Here is a 22,228-nt window from a genome sequence, read left to right on the forward strand (position 1 = left end):
GCTAAAGCATAGTCCATAAAACAGGCCAGGGTCAGTTCACGTGGAAGCAGTCCAAACGGTAGGCAGAGGCATAGTCCAAAAGAAGGTCAGGGTCAGTTCACGTGGAAGGCAGTGGCATGGTTATTTGGGGAAGCATGGAAAATGGTCAGTACAGATGATGAAAATGGGGGAAATGGTTAAAAATATGGGCTAATATTTTACAGATGTATGATGAAGTTCGAAGCATTCACCAATGCAAAGGCCAGGTTGGGAGGGACACTAAGGACAATGGTAGCTGGTATATTTTCGAAATGCTCTTCTGCTGCACACGCGACATCTTTCTGCCGTCTTCGGCCTGCTTCAGATGGTGGAATGTTGTATGGGAAGTGGCGTTCATGAAATCGGCTAACCGCATCAGAGCGAAGGTCTTCTTTGGTGGGGTCTTTGTTGATAGATGAGGGACGTGACTACTTCTATGAATTTTAGGAAGGTGGCGGGGCTTTCTGTGGATTTGGTGTAGACTATGTAGGAATTATAAATGGCCAAATGGATGAAATAAATTGCTACCTTCTTGTACCAGAATCGGGGACCTCCTTATTGACAAATAGGGCTGAATCATTTGATCATAGAAATCCACCCCCCCATGTAGAGATTATAATCTTGGACATATGTCGACTTTTCAATGGGACCTAGTCTTCGCTGAACTACAACTGTAGTGTCATCGTGAATGGTGGACATCATGTGCACGTTCCAGTTATCCTTCCACCTCAAGGCCAGCACTTCGTTGCATCTCAGTGTTCCTCTTTCTCCCCTTCGCAGCTTTTTGTTTACTATGGATTGTGGGAAGTGTTTGAAAAGGGGCAGGCTGGTATAGAAGTTGTCAAGGTATATATGATATCCTTTTTTTTTTTTTTTAGAAGTGGGTAAGCCAGGTCCCATACAACTTTTTCCAGTTGTGCCCATGTAGGCCGGGCACTCGGGGGGCGAAAGCTGGGAATCTCTTCCTTCATATATGCGGGAACGCATACTTATATCCTGTGACTCTCTCACAGAGCTTGTAAAATCTTACTCCATATTTGGCCTTTTTGCCAGGAATATATTTTATTTCTAGCTGGCCTGAAAAGGGTACGAGGGACTCATCCACACATATATGCTTCTCGGGGAGTTCTGCAAATCGTTGGGAAAATAAATTTATCAGTGGGCGAATTTTATATAGCTTATCGTAATTTGGATGATTGCAGGGAGGGCACTGGGTGTTTGTTGTTAAAATGAAGGAATCTCATAATTGTCTCATATCGGGACCTGGGCATTACGGCAGAATACATGGGCATGTGGTGAATGGGTTTGGTGGACCAATAGGTATGTCCTTCATTTTTTTTTTTCTTTTAAACCCCATGTTTATGGTGAGGCCCATAAACCATTTCAACTACTCCAAATTCAGATCTCTTCACTCAAACGGACGGGCATAAGATAATTGAGGGTTGTTGACAATATACTGCTGGGCATATAAATTCGTCTGGTCCACAATGAATTGCAGCAAAGTGTCAGGCAAAAACAGATGAAAGAAATCGATCTCTGTGAAATTTTGGGTGTTGGGCTGTGCTGCGAAAGGGGGAATAATTGGTGATCCCGAGTCGGAAGGCAGCCATGTTGGGTTGGCAAGACCATTTGGCATGTATGTAGCGTCACTGGCTCTTCCGGGACGTTCCACTCCAGTAGTTGGGAGAGTTGAATTTCCTGTGCTGGTACTCAGGCGTGATTAGGCAGCACTGGTACTGGGCCTGGAAATTTGTTTGTGGGGCCTATTGCTGGCTGCAGCACAGGTACTGGGCCTGGGAATATAATCCTGGTTGCTGGCAGTTGCCTGGTTTCCAGAGTGCCGTGCTCTTTTTAGGAGGGACCCATTCTTCATCTGAATCATTACTACTCTCGATCGGTTCAAATGCCGAATTTGATTCGGAATCAGAATTGGAATCTGATGAGAACTCCCCAGTGCTCTCATCAGTCATGAAGAGGATCTGGAATTCCTCCTCTCTATTATACTCTTTTGGACATGGCTGTGCGATGGGTGGCAGGAACTAATGGGTTGCAGGTGACGTTTTCTGATAGGTGATGGTGTGACGGGCCACGGTCTCTGATGGGTGGACGGGCCACGGTCTCTGATGGGTGGACGGGCCACGGTCTCTGATGGGTGGACGGGCCACGGTCTCTGATGGGTGGACGGGCCACGGTCTCTGATGGGTGGACGGGCCCCCCCGCTGATGGTCACTGTTGGCAGTCTCTTATGTTACAGGTCAGGTGCACTTTTTTATGGGGTGACTGTTGGGTGACAATTGGGGGGGCGATGGGACAGGTGTGGTGTTGGTGCAGACACTACTAAACATAGATCTGTAACTCGCTGCTCCTGGTTCTTTTCTCCTGCCACTGGAAACGGTGTGTGAGGAGAGAAGAGCTGGTAACAGTTACAGCTCTATATTTCCATTTTGTGATCTGCTGTGAATGGATCACAGCCGAGCACGTGGTACACAGCCCTGGCCAATGGCTGTTTACTAGGTTGGTGACTAGCAGTGTTCCCGTGAACACGCTGCCACCAATGGACACGTGCAGTGCGAATCGCGCGCATGTGCCCTGTAAAGTGGGATGTTTCCACCCGTGATCGGCCGTGACTTCATCACGGCCGATCACGTGGTAAACAGCCAAGCCCAGTGGCTTTTCACCCCTGTCGGTGACGAGCAGTGTCTCGTGACATGCCCCCACCAACATTACAGGGCTGTGCGCACACGATCGCGCGCATGCCCTGTTTGGATTGGAGGGATGTCCTAGCCTAGCCGGTGCCTGGTAGGCTAGTGGTTAAACTGGTGCCTTTTTAAGATGCTAGTAATACGGGAAGTGATGTCATCACATAGCTTCGGAGTTACTAGATCAGAAACAAAGCATCGGCTTTTCTTGGGGCTTGGTCACACCACAAAAACGCACTCCAGATCTGTTCCCGAAAGTGTTTTTTGGCTTTATCCGGTGCGTTTTCGGGTGCATTCCAGATGCTTTTTTTCACTGTACTGGGGTCCTGAGCATTTTGTATGCATCTTACTGTGTTTCAGCACAGTCCAGTGTAGAAAAAATGCAGCATGTTCTACTTTTTTTTTTTTTTTTCTGGGACTGACTGCGCTGGTGTAAACTATGCCATTGGAAACCATATAACCTACTTTCCATGCCTTTTTTATTGCAGAAAAAAAATTCACTGGATTGTGTGAACTGATCCTTCGTGTAATAAGAGGAAAGACAATCGTTATAGCCCTCAGAATCACAACTAAATCCCTCACTTCCACCCCCCACCCTCCGATTGCTAGAGCTGGTGTGTGCCCGTTTGTTTTGTATCTGTTACAAGTTGAAAGATCATGCTGATATGTGAAGCACAGCAGGAGGACCCCTGCTTCCAAGCTTACTCCAGACAAAGCAGGGAAGCTAAACATGTTTGTGTTCTGGCGTGCCAAGTAAAACCAGATGCATACACGCCGTATACATTCAGACCCACAGTATCCTTCAGAAACATTACACAGCTGCTGTTTGGGGACACTCCAGGAAAGCGTTAATACTGCAGTCCACGTGGGTTAAGGTAAATAAAACCATGCAGGAGATGCAGGGTGCTTCTACACCTTAAATAAACACATTGCAAAGGTCAAGAGTAATAATGTTTTTCTTAACTTGGGCCAGGCCTCCACATGAATTGCACATGCAAGTGCTTGATTTCTTATGTACCCTTCTGACACTGGTTCCTGAGAAATTCTACTGTAAATTTTATAATAGGGGTGGGGGTGCAATAAAGTTTGCTTTAAAGCTGCATACCCCTAAAGAAAACCTGACAAACAAGCATACTAAACCACCCTAACCGCAATATAAGAGACATTAGGTAACGCTCATATTTAAAATAAAAATATGCATCCCATTGTTTTCAACGTGCCTGTACACATTGATGCGTAAACATGCACTACATATTGGCAGACTTCCCGCAACTTAACAGTGATGACTGGGATGGCGTATGGAGCTCTACCTTCTCCAGGTGGGTGTTCGCATGGGACCATCTGATATCATTTAAATGTCTCCATAGAATTTATTACACTTGAGCTAAACTTTTTTTTCCCCCGCAAACTCTGAACTGTTGGAGGTGTGCTGCCCCGGGGCGGATTTTCTGCATTTTGTTTGGTATTGTGCACACATTCAATTGTTTTGGTCGGAGGTTATGGATTGTGTTTAATCAGTCATGACCATCACTATTAGACCTTCTATAGAAGTTTGTTTTATTGGGCTTGGTAAATCCATTGGCACCCAAACTGGTAATCCGTACACTATTTAGCCTGCTTCTGTTCTATGTACGTAAAATAATCTATCATGGAATAAACCAGTGGCCCCTATTATTATGGCCTGAAAGGTGTTAGTGAATACTACACTAGCATTGTACAAAGCTACATATCTCAGTAGAGGGTAGGGTTGCTACCTCATCCCTTTAAAACTGAACACATTAATTACATAGGTTCTGTGTCTGATTAAGGTGATAATTAAACTCGGTGCCTTATCTGCAATAAATTTGCCTCAGAACCTGTGTAATTCATGTGTGTTCAGGTTTAAAGGGGTTGTAAAGATTTTTTTTTTTAAATAACAAATATGTTATACTTGTCTCCACTGTGCAGCTCGTTTTGCACAGAGTGGCCTGATCCACGTTTTCTGTGGTCCCTCGTTGGGTGTCTCTGATCCTCCCTGCAAGAACTACACACATTCATGCGAGAAAGCTCGCATTGTGTGTAGTCCTCGCGGGCGCACTTCCGTGATACAGTGAGCGGCCATAGCCGCTCACTGTATCACTCGGCCCGCCCCTTGACGCGCCACTGGATGTGATTGACAGCAGCGCCAGCCAATTCCTGCGCTGCTTTCAATCCATCCGCTCTAGCAAATTGGCAGCCAGACTGAGCGGCGAAGAGGATGTTGGGACTGAGTGCGGGACTTTCGAGGGGTCAGGTATGTATAACGGGGGGCCGATATACACTGAAGTTTTTTCACCTTAATGCATAGAATGCATTAAGGTGAAATAACGTTTTCCTTTGCCACATCATCTCTGTAAAGGAGTTGTAATCTTAATACAGGGCAGTGGTGGAATTTTCATAGTCGCAGCAATCGCAGCTGCGACCGGGCCCTGTAAGTCCGGGGGGCCCACCTGACTGTCACACACAGTGTTTGTTGGCTGATGCGGTGCGCAGGGTTGCCACTCGTACGGGATTCACCCGACAGTACGGGTTTTGAATCCTGTGTACAGGAATCAGTCTGCCTGAGCCCCGGACACACACAGTGCTGCAGAGTCTCCGAAGTTCCCTGTGAAGGTGGCTCCCTCCCTCCCTGCACTGCCCGGCGCTCTGGCCGAATCTCCGGCGCTGTGTAAAATTTGCGGTGACAAGTGACAACACATTACAGCAGGGTGACTGTGTGCTGTGAGGGGGAGAGACGCGCTAGTGTGCCTACTCATGCAGACACAGCCTCGGCATGTGACCTGTCTGGAAAGCGGGAGGAACAAACACAGCCGGTGTACAGAGCCGGCCGTGCAAACTAAGGGGACACCGACCGCGACCGCTGGGTGAGTGCAGAGCTGAGGCTCTTTACTTTCCTACAGATCAGTCTCTCTCCAGTGTGGGGGTTTGTCATGCTGGTCTTTCCAGGGAGTCGGGACATGGCTGAAGATTGCAGTCTAGTGTTCTCCCTACAGTACCATCCTGGCATAATTACTGTATGTGCAGTGCTCACTCAGTAGCCTTTATCTATCTGCTTTGATTTTTTGGGGTTTTTATTTGGTAATTAAAAGTCCACTGCCTGCTGACACCGCTCACTGCCCTGCCGACACCGCTCACTGCCCTGCCGACACCGCTCACTGCCCTGCCGACACCGCTCACTGCCCTGCCGACACCGCTGACTGCACTTCTGACTGACAATGTCCACAGCCACTGTTCACTGCAGCGCGCTATGCGTGCCTCCTTACTACTCTCCTAGGGTACCTCAAAGGTGTCCCAAATCTCCTACCATCCTATAGCGTGTACTACAAAAAAAATTGCTGTACGCCGCTAAAATGTTCGGGTTTGGCTTGACGAAAAGGTGGCAACCCTATGCACACTGCGTGCTGTTCGTTCAGCCGCGGGGCATGCTTTTGCCGCTGAGCCTGAGGCAGCGTCTCACTGAGATTGTGGACCGTCCCCGCCTCCACCTATCCAGAGACACAGACAGACAGATGTAGGGAGGCGGGGCGGACTCTGCAGCAGCGTGCGCGCGTGTACCTACCCGGTGTCCCAGGCATGAGGCAAGGCATCCTGGCGGGAGAAGGCACAGCACAGCCGCGCACAGTGAAGGTGACAGAGTAACCCAGGCCACAGAACAGAAAGTGGGGGATAGACTGACGGTAAGTCAATCAAAAGTGACAGTCAGAGTCTCAGAGATCACTCAGCTCAGCAATTGATACCATTCTCCTCCACCACCTGGCTGTGCCTCTTACTGTTCCCATCCCCCCACCACTGATCTCATCCCTATCCCCCCATTACTTCTACAACAGAGGTGATGGGGGGATAGGGATGAGATCAGTGGTGGGGGATGGGGTCAGTAAGAGGCACAGGTGGTGGTGGGAGAGGATGGCACCACCACTGCCACCACCGCTGCCACCTCCCACAAGTACTACCAGTCCACCGCTGGTACTTGATGGGGGTGGTAGCGGTAATACTTGAGGGGGGGGGGTGGCAGCAGTGGTACTTAAAGAGGGGTGGTAGCGGTGGTACTTGAGGGGGGGTGGCCGTGGTGCGTGGGAGGATGGGATCAGTAAGAGGCACAGGTGGTGGTGGGAGAGGATGGCACTGCCACCCCCCCTCAAGTACCACCACAGCCACCCCCCTCAAGTACCACCGCTGCCACCCCCCTCAACACCACCACTGCCACCTCCCCCTCAAGTAACACAGCTGCCACCCCCCCTCAACTACCGCCATTGCCACCCCCTCAAAAAAAAGTATCAAAATCATGCTTTTTTCGGGGGGGGGGGGTCCTTTGTGATTTCTTGCACCCGGGCCCAGAAGTTTCTAGTTACGCCTCTGATACAGGGGTACCCTCTAAACTTGATAAGGGGTGGTTGGATTAATGACAACAATTCTATGGCTTCAGATTGATTGATTATACGTTAACAACACGTGTTGTGGGCTGGGCCTTGATGAACACCTGGTATAAATATTATTGGTATTTTTGGGATGTAAAGATTTGAAACCTCATGTGCTTGAATATGTATTTTAAGTTCACTTCTTTAGATGAAACCAATCGCATATTATTGTATGGGAGCTGCATTGTTCACTGATGCTAACGCTTTGTAGTGCTGAATGTTTATACGTTTTAACTTTTATTATAGAAATTTAAGAATAATTTTTTTTTTCGAAATTGCCAGTTAGTATTTTTGTATGTGTGTTCGCAAATACGCAAAAAAATGCCATCTTTTCTGCTCATGTGTGCATGCTCGCAAATGCACACAAATATGGAAGTGATATACAGCCCATCTTCATGTTTTTTTCTGCCAGGGATGTCTGATGCTTGTACAGTATGCAAGAGGCCATTAGCTGGCCATAGACTGTTTATTTTTTATTTTATTTTTTTAACCAATTCCCACCAATGCTTCCCAGCTGGGAGGCAGAGGTGAGCATTTGGGTCATGTGATGCTGCTGTCTGTCACAACGGTTAAATGATTGGAAAGCTCCCAATCGCAAGTATGCATCGGGAGCTTTCTGATACCTACCGATGGTGTTGGGAGCGTGCAGAGCCCTGCTCTCGGTACAGAAATATGTTTACATAGGGCCGAATATATGTGGCCTCTCTGCTTTAAAGCCAACCACTGAGAGGCAGCATATGTGAACTATCGGTGGGAAGAGGTTAATAACGGACTTCTCAAGCCACACAAATGGGGTGAATGTAAGAAGCAATATATTACATTTTTGTTCTTGGGTTTAGATGCACTTTTAATCTTTTACTTTTGAACAGAGTGGAAGTGTTTTTTTTTTATCCCTTTCTCTGTTTTTTATTGTGTGTATGTGTGTGACCCTATTTGATAAAATGTCCCCAATTCCTTTTGGTTTATCAGGTTATATGCAAAATGTCAAAAATGTACTGCGCTATCCGTGAACCACTCTGAAAAGTGATAACAAGTATAAGTGAACTGCTGCAACTTCATATGAGACACACAATCAAACTAGAACAATAAGCTGCACTGAATGAAAATGATGTGGTCAAATTAAAGTGACCTGTGAATAATAACCGTGCATCAAAAACAAGAAAAATATGTGAACCCTCTATGTAACCTGATATTGCATAAATGCTGAAACATAGAAACTCAAAAATGCATGAAGATTTTGGTGAAATACAGAGGCTGTATGAGTAAAAAACATTGACAAAAAATAATAAATAAATCACTATTAAGTAGTAATTATCTTACAACTACTTAATATTTTGGTCTTATCCTAGAAATTCCTCTTTTAGGTTGGAGAGCACCCTTCCCCTCCCCCTGTCCCCCCTCCTTTTTTTTATTTCTTTCTCTCTCTCTTTTCCCCCTACTATCTCTGTTTTCTTTCTTTCCCTTCTGATTTAAACCTGTTTATTACTAGATTGGTCCTTTAAGACCATATAGAGATTCAGTGCTTCGATTTTTGGTCTGACTTGAATTTGACTATAACGAATTAATGATGCAATCTAAGAAACTCGAATGCAGAGCTTTTCTTCAATGTATAATTGTATATCTATTTTATTGCAATGTCAGATATAATTTGTTGTATCTGTATACATATAACATTTTTAATTAAAATATTGAAACATAAAGTCCTTGCCCTTTCCAAATACACAGCAGCTGAAAAAAAAAATCATGGATGTGAACGTGTCCCATAGGAAAACATGTAAATGAACTGTAGTGTGTTTCTGCAAAAAGCACCAAAAAACAGAGGTATGAACCCAGGCCTGAGATGTTTAGTAACATAATGGGGTTAAAAAAACTAAAATAAGTACAAAAAGAGCAAATAATCGCTACTGTAAGGGGTTATTTTTTTTACTGTGGGACAGTGAAAGTAATAATTACAGTAGTGATTTGCTTTTTTGTACTATAGAGGGCTAATTTAAATTAACAATATGTCGCTGGCTGATTAATCGATTATGAAAAAAATTGTAATCGATTAATTTCATAATCGATTAGTTGTTTTCGGCCCTACTTCATTGCATACCTGATTAATGTAATACATATCCGCTTGGTGCTTAGTAGTTTTCACAGCACTAAAGTTTATTGTGACACTAATTACCAGCGATAAGGTAGCAGCAATAATACTGACATCATAGTTTGTGACTCATTCTGCTCGACAACTATGCAAATATAGGTGAGGAAAGGAAAAGAAGTATTAAAATGTACCTAAACCACAAGGACATCTAGGATTGTTGGTAGCATATTCTGTTGCACTTGATGCACAATTATTTACAAATGTTCTTTCTTTGTGGTGTTTATGGTCTTTTGTCTGTACAGCTGTAGACACGCACAAGATTGAGTTTAAGAAGAACTCTGTTCTTTTATAAAATGTTATATGTAGTGCAAAACTGAAAAAACTGCAGTTCATGCTGCAACCTGACTACAAAAATATAGTGTATATACAGCTTTACAGTGCTGGGTCCTAGGTTGAAATGCAACCATTGAGACTTGTGTGTTTAGTGTTCCCTACACAGCTCAAAAATTCAGCAATGCGTTCAAATTGGATTTTAAGTTGTGTGGTGTGTTTTTTTTTTTTTTTTCTATTTTTTTATTTATGTATAGCAATGCAACATCCTGGAGCTCCCTGCCGGCCATGGATATCTTTGGGTGGCCGGCTTCAGGTTATCGATCGCCGGTCATTTTCATTGGCTGGTCCGAGAAAACGTCCCTCCCGTATAGATGAGATCAGTCATCTCGGCATTGCCGAACTTGTACAATGAACTGCACAGGGGTGGACAGGCAGGTAAGGTAACCTTTTAATGCAGAAGAGGCATATCATGTCTCCTTTGTATAAAAAATCCTGCCTGTTCTGCCATTAATTTTATTTTTTACATAAAGTTCCATTTTAAGATTGCAGAACTGTCAGACTAGGTGTGCTGCACTCAAGAGGTTAGATCTGTGCCTTACAGAACAACTTGCACCAAAGCTACAGTTGTTTTTAAGTAAGAGACAAACAAATGTAAGCCCAACGACATTTAAAACTTTCTTAGCAGTTACAAAATTGTTTTATTTTGGGGGAAAAATGGTTTTAAAATTTCCATTATAAGCACCCGTGTCAATGTTGCTTGGTTCGTCCCCTGTAACTGAAGGTTATTCTGAACAGCTTGACCTGTAAGAGCCAATTCACACTGTTGCAATGTCACTGCAGTGAAAATCTGTGTGATGCGATTTCAGCCACACAAATATGGCTGAATTTGCATTAAAGCGGGAGTTCACCCTAAAAAAAAAAAATTTAAGATTAGATTCATGCTCATTTTGTGAAGGGGAATCGGGTAGTTTTTTTAAAAACGAAGCAGTACTTACCATTTTAGAGAGCGATCTTCTCCGCCGCTTCCGGGTATGGTCTTCGGGACTGGGCGTTTCTTCTTGATTGACAGTCTTCCGACCGGCTTCCGACGGTCGCATACATCGCGTCACGAGTAGCCGAAAGAAGCCGAACGTCGGTGTGGCTCTGTACAGCGCCTGCGCACCGACGTTCGGCTACTTTCGGAAAATCGTGACGCGATAGATGCGACTGTCGGAAGACTGTCAATCAAGAAGGAACGCCCATACCCGGAAGCGGCAGAGAAGATGTATCTCTAAAACGGTAAGTACGGCTTCGATTTAAAAAAAACTACCCGATTCCCCTTGACAAAATGAGCATGAATCTAATCTTAAAAATTTTCATTTCCGGGTGAACCTCCACTTTAAACTCACACAGGACCCTTTTTTTTTTTGTCCGCAGCAGAATCTGATCGCATGAGTGTTCACACCAATGCGATCCGATTCCTGTCCGAGTTTGCAGATCGCACTGCGATATGCAAACCGATTTGGGGGTGTCATTAACTTTTAACTGACACTCCCCAGCAGTTCGCATAGTGCAGTGCGAACTTCCGCCGGGAAACCAGTGGATTCGCAGGGTTACCGCATTACAGCAGTGGGAACCAGCTCTAAAAGTGGTTCTAATGGCATTTTATTTTTACCTTGCTGCACCCATGCATTAAAGTGATTGTAAAGGTAGAAGTTTTTTTTATCTTCATGCATAGAATGCATGAAGATAAAAAAAAACTTCTGCCTTTACAATTCTTCCTTCTGTGTGCATCCCCTTAATACTTACCCGAGCCCCATCTCGATCCAGCGATGTTGCAGGAGAGACTTGGCTGTCGAGGACTTTCCCTCCTTAATGGGTGAGACACACAGTGGGCGCCATTGGCTCCCGCTGCTGTGAATCAGTCAGCCGTTCAAAGGAGAGAGGGGGTGGGGCTGTGTCATGGCTCTTTGTCTGAATGGTGCCTTCAAAACAAGCTGCTTGCTGTGGAGGCACTCAGCAGGAGGGAGGGGCCAGGAGCACCGAAGTGGGACCCGAGAAGGGCAGGATCCGGGCTACTCTGTGAAAATCCACTGCAACAGAGCAGGTAAGTGTAACATAGTTAGTCAGACAAGTCCATCCAGTTCAACCAATAAAAAATACAATCCCATATACACAATCCTATACCCATAGTAGATCCAGAGGAAGGCGAAAAACCCCAGCAAAGCATGCTCCAATTTTCTACAGCAGGGGGGGGGGAAATCCTTCCTCTACCCCCCCAAGCAGCAATCTGATTTTCCCTGAATCGATAACATTTTTGTTAATTTTAAATGAAATAATACTTTAATATCGCTTTTAGACAAAGAGAAAACGATTACCCCCAGACGGGACTTTTAAGGCCAGACTCCAATGAGTATGTAAAATTTAATTTATTAGATGTTTTCACCAAAATGGGTAGACACTTGTTTACAGAATAATTCTGGATGTTAAATTACAGAAATCTTCTGGAACAGTCAAAAAGTATATATAATAAGAAAAAAAAGTATCGCTTTTAGGTTAAAAACTTTCTGTGACCAGCCCCCTCTGTATACTTAAAGCGGTAGTTCACCCTCTCGTACTTGATGTTACCATCGAGACAGGCATTGTAGCGCGAGCTACAGTATGCCTGTCCCGATTTTTTTAACCCCGTACTCACCTCGTAGTCGTCCATCGTAGATTTCGGCTCCCGCGGGGAATGGGCGTGCCTATGGAGAGGGAGGATGATTGACGGCCGGCCCTGGCACGTCACTCTCCCCGAAGACAGCCGGAGTAGGTCTCGGCTCTTCACGGCGCGTGCGCACAGGCTATGCGCACGCGTCGTGAAGACCAAGCCTATTTCGGCTATTTCCGGAGAAGCGTGATGCGCCAGAGCCGGCCGTCAATCATCCTCCGTCTCCAGAGGCACGCCCATTCCCCGGTATCTTCGATGGACGACTACAAGGTGAGTATGGGGGGAAAAAATTTGGGACAGGCATACTGTAGCTCGCGCTACAATGCCTGATTTAAAGGTAAAAGAAAATATTTTTTTTTTTTTTTCCTGTCGATAGGGTGAACTCCCGCTTTAACTGAGCCCAATCTCGATGCAGTGCTGCTCCCACTCTCCCTCCTCACAGGACTTGGATGCAGCAGTGGGAGCCATTGTCTCCTGCTTCTGTCAATCACAGCCTGTGAGGAGAGTCAAATAGATGCCCACAATTTGGATCGAGCCCACGCGAGTATCCCCATAGTAAGGAGTGCCTACAGGGGGACCTAGGAAGGATCGGGGCTGCTCGGTGCAAAACCAGAGCAGGTAAGTATGTTTAAAAAATTGCACGTTTACAATCATTTTAAGGCAAGTGGAAAAAATGACTGCTCGACTGCTACTAAGAGGGGGGGGGGGGGGGGGTTTCTGTGGTTCTGCCGCTTCCTAGAAGAAATTTATTTTTTCATACCAAATCTTGATTAATTCCAATGCATCTATGTTTGTGCAAGAATGAGAACTCTAGTGTAAAATTGGGACATTTATGTGCAAGTGACTGTTATGAAATTTTAATAAGCAACATAGTAATTTATTTATTACCTGGCAGCTGTGAAGGATCTGTACCCTATATATGCAAGTTTCTGTTTTGTTGGTATCTTTAGCTTTTAATGATTAAATAGGTTTCCTGTTTTCAATCTTGCATTTGTCTCCACACACAGGTCAAATCGGGACTGTCAGATTGACCAGCATCACCGAAACCAATGTCAGTACTGCCGACTGAAGAAGTGCTTCCGTGTGGGCATGAGGAAAGAAGGTACAGTACACATGTCCATGAGACAAGAAAATTGGGAAGTTTTATCTATATTGGGTCTTCATTATTTTAAAAAAAATGTGATCCCATAGCAATCAAATATTTCAGCTGCCACTTTCTAGTATAGATAGAAAGGAAGCCTTGGGTTCTTTAGGACATTTAAAGGCTTTGGTATGAATTTTTTATTTTTATTTTTTTAAGCCATACATTATGACCAGTAAGCCATGTTCAGGCCTGGACTGCAGAAATTGTGTTTTGGAGACTGGTTGCTATGGGTAACTGGAAATTTTTACCTTAACCACACCCCTCGCACCTAGTGTCCAGCGCAGTCCCAAAACGAAGACAAGGCAGTTTGCCTTGTTTCTATGGTTTTAGTTCACACCACTGCATTGAGGAGGTGAACTCTGGGGGAAAAAAAGTACTGAGTGTGTTTTTTGACACATTTTGAGGGGGTGCCTGTTGTTATGCAGGAGAAACCTAAAAGTCTGTAGAACCAAAAGTGCAGCCTTCTGCAGGCATAAAACGTCTCTGACCCATTCCAAAAAATGCATCGGTTGAAACGGCACAGATGTGACCATGACCCATAGGAATCGTGTTAAATGAACTGTAGTGCCTTTCTGCAAAACTGAAAACGCCCTGAAAAATGCATAGAGTCATTAAAGCAGATGATAGCCACTTCTCCTCCTCTCCCCTTTATGGCTTTCAGCTTCTTTTAATGAAAGCCACACAAGGAGATGGGTGATTATAAATTCCCCGCCGCACCAATTATCCCTGCATCCTCCTCCTGGTTCCCCTATGTGCTCCTCTGTTCCCTCTCCGTGTGCTGCTTTGCCCCCTCCATCCTCCATTCCCTCTCCGTGTGCTCCTCCGTGCCCCACCTGTCGCAGATCTTTCAGGATGGAGAGCAGGGGAAGGAGTCGGTTAGTCTGTCATTTAGGCCCCTTTCACATTGGACCTGTAGCCGCGGTTGCGGTATATCGCCACTAAAAATAGCGGCGGTATTGCCGCGGGAATCGGCCGCTAGCGGTGTGGTATTAACCCCCCGCTAGCGGCCGATAAAGGGTTAATACCGCACGCAATGCGCCTCTATAGAGGCGCATTGCAGGCGGTATTGCCGTATTGCCGTGGTTTCCCATTGTTTTCAATAGGAAGGAGCGATATACACGCCGCTCCTCTCACCGCTTCAAAGATGCTGCTGACAGGAGATTTTTTTGTCTCCCGCCAGCTTTCACATTAAGGTAGCTGGGCAGGAGTTTTTCAGGCGGTATAGCAGCGCTATATTTAGCGCTGTACCGCCTGAAAAACTCCTCAATGTGAAAGGGGCCTTATTGTCTCCTTGTAATTGTAAACGGCATTGTAAACTGTGTTTACGATGGCTTAGTTTATGAATGGAGAGGATCCGCTGTCTCCCGTCCATTCATGTTCAGTGCAGCTGAGGCTGCTGAGGAAGGGATTGGGGAATCTCTATCCTCAGTCCTTTTCCATTTCTCAAAGGGGAGAAATATTAAAGAATAAAATAAAACACTGACATTGACTGTCCAGCCCCCCCCCCCCCCCAAAGAAAAAAAATAAAGCATTGTAAAAAAATGAATATATATTAAATAAATACTGACACAGTCCACGCCTTATCAGTGCTGCATATTGGTACCACTGCCGCATGACATAAAAAAAAAAAAGTATCGATGATGGGTATCGGCGAGTACTTGAAAAAAGTATCGGTACTTGTACTCTTAAAAAAAAAAGTGGTATCGGGACAGCCCTATTTAAAGCCTTGTACCCACAGGCTGAATGTCGGGTGGCATCGGCCAGTTCAAAAGAAACCGTCCGACAATCGGTCCATGTGTACTCCAGCTGGTCGGACAGATGCCAGCCGTTCAGCCAGCTTCTGTCGATGGGGTATGACTGAAAAAGGTCTGCCGATCGGCTCCTAATCAGCGGCTCTACCTGAGCTGTCAGTTTATTTTTTTGTTCAGCCCTGCTGGGTTGAACGTGAAAAAACTACTAGTGTGTACTAGACTTAACCCTATTTATGAGGTCTGACCTGCCCCCCCTCCCCTCCAGCTGCGACCAATCGGACAACCCCTATAGAGGTTGCTGCTACATAGCTGCAGGTTGTCTTGGCTATGAGCACTTTCCTTAGACAAACTGTGGCAAGAGGAATGCAGAGGTTGCTGGTCACAAAGCAGTGTGGCATGTACTCTTTGCCAATGGGAGAAACCATGATTAGAGAGAGACTGTGATTGGCTGATTCTTCTAGTTCTGCAAGCTTCATAAAGCATATCATTCTTTATTTTTTTAGTTCTAGATTAGTAGAAAAGCATTAGAACCTCTCTGTTTCCGATGTCACCGGAACAAAAGTTGAGGTTGTATTTGGGACACATGTTAACCCTTCCCTATTATCCAAAAGATGCACATGCATGAACAGGGGTCCTTTTTTTTGCAGTCTTATTTTGTATTCATTTTGTAGTTACAAAAGCTTTTTATTTTTATTTATTTTTTTGCATAAAGATTTTGCTTTTAACTTGATTTGGAGACTATTACTCTTTATCTTGAAACTTGACTTTTTTTTTTCTTCTGGTTAAGTGAAGGGGTTAAGCTGTGACTATGGATAAACAGCCAGGGGCAGGGAGTGTGAGTAAAGGGCAGGTGACAACCAGCAACAGCATTTTTATCGCATGACATATGACCTCCTTGCAGATAAAGGTCAGAGCTGTGAATCACATGTGATTACTTTGCATGTGTAAAGAATGGTTGCCTGTAGAGAGGTTAAAGATAACCTGTGACCGAGTAGAATGTTGCTTGCAACTTTCTACATTCCTACTGGCACTCTTCCATTTTTTAGCTTTTCTAAACTCAGAAGCTATCAAAATTATATATATATATATATATATATATATATATATATATATATATTTTTATGCCTCCCAGATCACTTTTCTGTTTTAGATGTCACTGGGTTTAGCTGCATTTACATGTGTTTTAGCCACGTTTAAAATTTCTAATCTGCCGCTTGACTTACATAATTATTTTTCTATAAATGCAGGTAAATGCTCAGCAGGAAGGATACCATTGAAAATTCATTAACTGCATTTGTGTATTTGCAAATATTCTATAATTGCAGATTATATTTATAGAATAGATAAACTGTTTCTAAGTTTTGCATTTAATATAAAAAGTGTTTCCAGTGGCTTTATTAGCGTTTTTACTTGGTTCGATAATAGGCAGCATAAGGAAAATCCCGGATCAGTGCATTATTTGCATTGAGACTTTTGAAAAAGTTAAGTGTGATCATTTAGGAATTGTATTAAAGTAATATTAAACTTTACTTTTTGGCTAAATGAGCTGCTAATAACAGAATGTGTATCAGTCTTGTTTTTACAATTTGAGCTTCCTTGTACTATTTCCTTACCCAAACCCCCCGCCCCCCCCCCTCTCCTCCATCCCTTCTCCAGGTATGTTTGTTCCCTCTGTGCTTGCTGGGACCTATGGCGTCCTGCCAGAGTCTCCAGTTCGTGTGTGCTCCTATTTACAATGTCCTTACCTCCAGACATTCGCAGAGCGAGCGGTACACAGAGCCAAAGCCACACCTCTCCTCCTCCACAACAGTAATTGACAGTGGTTCCTGAGTGTACTGTGGGTTGGCTCTTTGTCCCTGTCATCAACCGCTGCACATAAGTTTTTGTTCTAAACGGAAGTGTGCCCTATCTATTGATTAGCACGCCTGTACTCCTTTTTAGGAGACTTTAAAATTCATAGTTAGGACTGCAGTACACGGAGTGCCTTGACGTGGGCCTGCAGCTTACACAGGTATTTGCAAATACATGCAACTAAACCTATGTTTTTAATTACATACAGCTAAACAGATTAATTTGGTTTAGTTCTCTTTTGGTTGGTAACTTTGAGCCTGGCTATTATGGAAACATTTTTTATATGCCATATATATATTTTTAATCGCATACTGCTAAAAACGCATCTCATTCAAAGTCCCAACCCTCTCCCCCTTTTTTTATCCGTGTGCACATGGTGGAGTCTCTGTGGGACTCTGTCAGTTCCGGCAGGCACAAAGGGCACATACCTAATTTCTGGCAGTGTGGCAAAGGAGGCTCAGAGGAGAAATTTTTTAAAAGCAAAGCGTTCAAGTTCTGCTATTAGCAGCTGTTTAACCACTTCAGCACCGGAAGAATTACCCCCTTCCTTACCAGAGCACTTTTTGTGATTCGGCACTGCATCGCTTTAACTGACAATTGCGCGGTCGTGCAATGTGCCTCCCAAACAAAATTGACGCCCTTTTTTCCCACACATAGAGCTTTCTTTTGGTGCTATTGATCATCTCTGGGGTTTTTATTTTTTGCGCTATAAACAAAAATAGAGCGGCAATTTTGAAAAAAATTATATTTTTTTAAATTTTTGCTATAATATCCCCAAAAACTATAAAAAACGAATTTCAGTTTAGGCCGATATGTATTCTTCATATTTTTGGTAAAAAAAATTGCAATAAGCATATATTGATTTGCGAAAGAGTTTTATAGCTTCTACAAAATAGGGGATACATTTATTGCATTTTTTTTTTTTAATAGTAATGACGTTTTTTTTTTTTTTTTTTTTTTTTTTGACGGACATATCGCACACTTTTGACACATTTTTGGGACCATTCACATTTATACAGTGATTCGTGCTATAAAACTGCACTGATTACTGTATAAATGTGACTGGCAGGGAAGGGGTTAACACTAGGGGGCACTGAAGGGGTTAATATGTTCCCTAGTGTGTTTCTAGCTGTAGGGGGAGGGGACTCGCAAGGGGAGGAACACACATCGGTCTCCTCACCTCTGACAGGGCGTGTTCATACACACACAGATCCACGGTCCTGCCGTGATTGCGGGCAATCGTGGGTGCCCGGCGGACATCGTGGCCGCCGGGCACACGCACCAGGTCCCGAGCGATGCCTAGACAGCCGGGAAGCCCAGGACGTCATATGACGTCCACCCAGGATGGGAGATCCTATCTGGGAATGTTGTCATATAACTATGGACGGGTAGGGAAGTGGTTTAAAAAAAAAAAAAAAAGTTTTTAATACCACTTTAAAGCCAAACTTAACTTTAAAGTGAAGGTTCACTCCTCCTCCTCCTCCTACTACTATTATTGGCAGTTATTTTATTATTTCCGGTAATGGGTTTTTTTTTTTTTTTGACAGACGCCCTGTCCCACTTTACCAATTCTCGCCTAGTTGAGAATTGCAGAAGTTTGCCCCCCTTGTCTGCAGCATCCTGGGAAATTTGATTTTGTCCCACAAGGCTGTAGACCCAATCTGGAAGTGTCATGCTCAGTGGGGGGAGCTGGCTGTGAAACGGCAAGACATGGCAGCTGGCTTCCCCCAGTCAAGATTGCAGTCCTATGGACCCAAAGACTGGGTAAAGACAGCACTGGGTCTCTGGTGAGTGTCTAAGTTCAGCAGCTACAGTATTTGCAGCTGCTAACTTTTATTATAATTATTAATTTTGTTACAGCAACAATGGCTGTAGTCCCTCTTTAAGGTTTAAGTTAGACTTGAGTATAATTACAGGATTAGAGATTTGGTTTAAATTCAGAGTTGGCGTCTTTTAAATTAAAGCGGGGGTTCACCCTAAAAAAAAAAAAATTTCTACCATGCCATACCGCATACTAGCGCGAGCTACAGTATGCCTTTATTTTATTTTTTTGCGCCGTACTCAGTTTAATCCCGTAGTTAAGTTTCAGACACCCAGCGGGGAGTAGGCGTTCCTATGCAGAGGGGAACATGATTGACGGCCGGGTATGGCGCGTCACGTTTCCCGATAATAGCCGAAATATGACTTGGCTCTTCACGGCGCCTGCGCAGTCCGCTCCTAGTCTGTGCGCAGGCGCCGTGAAGAGCCGAGTCCTACTCCGGCTATTTTCGGGAAGCGTGACGCGCCATAGCCGGCCGTCAATCATGTTCCCCTCTGCATAGGAACGCCTACTAAGTCTGAAACTTAACTACGGGATTAAACTGAGTACGGCGCAAAAAAATAAAATAAAGGCATACTGTAGCTTGCGCTAGTATGCTGGATTTCATGGTAGAAACTTGTTTTTTAGGGTGAACCACCGCTTTAAGTCCCCGTTCACACTGATCAAGTGAAATTCAAAGTCACAATTTCAAAGCGGCAGGTCGGTGCAATTTAGCGGACATCTGTGCAACTGATGCCTATTCAAGTCGAACCTAAAAGTGCAAAAAATAGATCAGGAGCCGCCCCCGGCGGAAGAGAACCAGACAGCGATGAAGACCGGGACCCTCCCCGGGCAGGAGACGTTGAAGCCTGGGGGGGGGGTGCTCGTAAGAGAGCTAAAGAAGAAAGCGGTCCCCGGCGGAAGTGAACCAGACAGCGGTGAAGACCGGCCCGGGACCCCCCCCGCAGAAGAAGCCCGGGGCCCTCTTTTGTAAAAGAGCTTAAAAGAAGAAAGCGGGGGCCCCGGCAGAACGCCCCCTGGAGCTGACTAATTACTTTAAATACCCATACTCATTCACCTAGGGCGGGGGGCCGGGATCTAGGGGCCCCCTTATTAAAGGGGGCTCCCGGATTCCGATAAGCTCCCCGCCCGCAGACCAGGCCAGGGTTGTCTGGAAAAGGCCCTGTCCTCATCAACATGGGGACAGGGTGCTTTGGGGTGGGGGGGGGCCGGAGGGCGCCCCCCTGCCCCAAAGCACCTACCTCCCCATGTTGAGGGCATGCGGCCTGGCATGGTTAAGATGGGGGGGGCCGCTCGCTCGTCCCCACCCCCTTTCCTGACCGGCCGGGCTGCGTGCTTGGATATGGGTTTAGTATGGATTTTGGGGGGACCCCCACGCCGTTTTTTTCGGCGTACGGGGTTCCCCTTAAAATCCATAGCAGACACAAGGTCCTGGTATGCTCATGGAGGGGGAACCCATGCCGGTTTTTTTATTTGAAATTTGTTGTGGAGTTCCCCCTCAAGATTCGTACCAGACACAGTGCTTGGTCTTGGCAGGGATCCAAGTCGGATCCCCGTTCAATATCGTGCCGCGACTAAATGCAACTGCAGTTAAAAGCACTGTACAAATGCAGCTGACCGCTGTGCCTGGATTCTTGAATTCCAGCAAAAGATAAACCTGCCTTTTTCTGCGGCAAAACAGCCATCCGTGTGAAAGGGGCGGGGCCAAGCCCTGCAATTGGCGGCTATGAACGCCGAATGCAGGATTTGGGAGAACGCTTCCCAGAGGGGGGTTATCTGAAGCGGGGAGGAGCTGAGACAGCCACCAGGGACCCCAGAAGATGGCGTTCGGGGCCACACTGTGCAAAACGAACTGCACGGTGGAGGTAAGTAAAGCATGTTTTGTTCGAGAAAAAAACAAAAAACAAAACCTTTAGGGCCAGATTCACAGTAAGAGTACGCCGGCGTATCTACTGATACACCGGCGTACTTTTAAATTTGCCGCATCATATCTTTAGTTTGAATCCTCAAACCAAGATATGACGGCTTCTGGCTTCGATCCGACAGGCGTACGGCTTCGTATGCCTTTGAAACTTAGGTGCAATACTTCGGCGCCTCTGGGTGGGGTTCGTGTCGTTTTCCGCGTCGGGTATGCTAATTAGCTTTTTCCGTCGATCCACGAAGGTACGCGCAGCCGTCACATTCTCTTACGTCGTTACTAGTCAGCTTTTCCAGGCGTATAGTTAAAGCTGATATTTCGTGGCGTATAGATAGACTTGCCATGTTAAAGTATGGCTGTTGAATTTTTTTGCGTAAGTCGTCCGTGAATAGGAAAGGACGTAACTCATGTCTACGTTCAAAAAATGACGTTGGTGCGACGTCATTTTGCGCAAAGCACGGCGGGAAATTTCGAAACGGGGCATACACATTTCAATCGGCGCGGGGACGCGCTTCATTTAAATGAATCACGCCCCCTACCCGCCCAATTTGAAATACGCGCCGAGAAATACACTACGTCGCTGTAACTTACGGCGCAAAATCTTCCTGGATTCGAAATTCCACCAGGTAAGATACGGCGGCGTAGCGTATCTCTGACACACTGCGCCAGGGCAATTCTTTGTGAATCTGGCCCTTAGTACCTCAATTTGCACTTTAATCTGAAAATAAACATTAGCGAGAACTGAGTTACAGACATTACTAGACTTGAGTAACATATAGCAGGGAACAGATTGAATTGGGTGTTGAGTATGAATGTAGAAATGCATAATTTTCTTTTATTTTCTTTCTTTCTTTTTTAAAGCGGGAGTTCACCCTAAAAAAAAAATTTAACATTAGATTGATGCTCATTTTGTCAAGGGGAATCGGGTAGTTTTTTTAAAATCGAAGCCGTACTTACCGTTTTAGAGAGCGATCTTCTCCGCCGCTTCCGGGTATGGTCTTTGGGACTGGGCGTTCCTATTTGATTGACAGGCTTCCGACGGTCGCATCTATCGCGTCACGAGTAGCCGAACGTCGGCGCGGCTCTATACGGCGCCTGCGCACTGACGTTCGGCTACTTTCGGAAAATCGTGACGCGCTGTATGCGACCGTCGGAAGCCTGTCAATCAAATAGGAACGCCCAGTCCCGCAGCCCATACCCGAAAGCGGCGGAGAAGATCGCTCTCTAAAACGGTAAGTACAGCTTCGATTTAAAAAAAACTACCCGATTCCCCTTGACAAAATGAGCCTCAATCTCATCTTAAAAATTTTCATTTCCGGGTGAACCTCCACTTTAACTAAGAAGACAAATAATGGAGTTTTATTTATTTTTTAAACGGAGACAAAGTGCAGCACTTTAGCTAAGTGGGTTAGCACCTCTCCTTCTCAGCACTAGAGTCATCAGCTGGAATTCCAGCCATGGCACTACCTGTCTTTATTATTTTATTA

At 45.2% G+C, this 22,228-nt stretch overlaps 1 protein-coding gene across 1 annotated transcript in view; it reads left to right on the top strand.

The window, feature by feature from the left end:
• Window positions 1-22,228, top strand: part of NR2F6 (nuclear receptor subfamily 2 group F member 6) — a 48,807-nt gene that overhangs the window by 19,157 nt on the left and 7,422 nt on the right. The window contains exon 2 of the mRNA XM_040321296.1: window positions 13,266-13,360. Coding sequence (XP_040177230.1) covers window positions 13,266-13,360 — 95 coding nt within the window. The remainder of the gene's footprint in view (window positions 1-13,265; window positions 13,361-22,228) is intronic.

This window comes from Rana temporaria, chromosome 1 (assembly GCF_905171775.1).
Source record: "Rana temporaria chromosome 1, aRanTem1.1, whole genome shotgun sequence".
Classification (NCBI taxonomy): domain Eukaryota; kingdom Metazoa; phylum Chordata; class Amphibia; order Anura; family Ranidae; genus Rana; species Rana temporaria.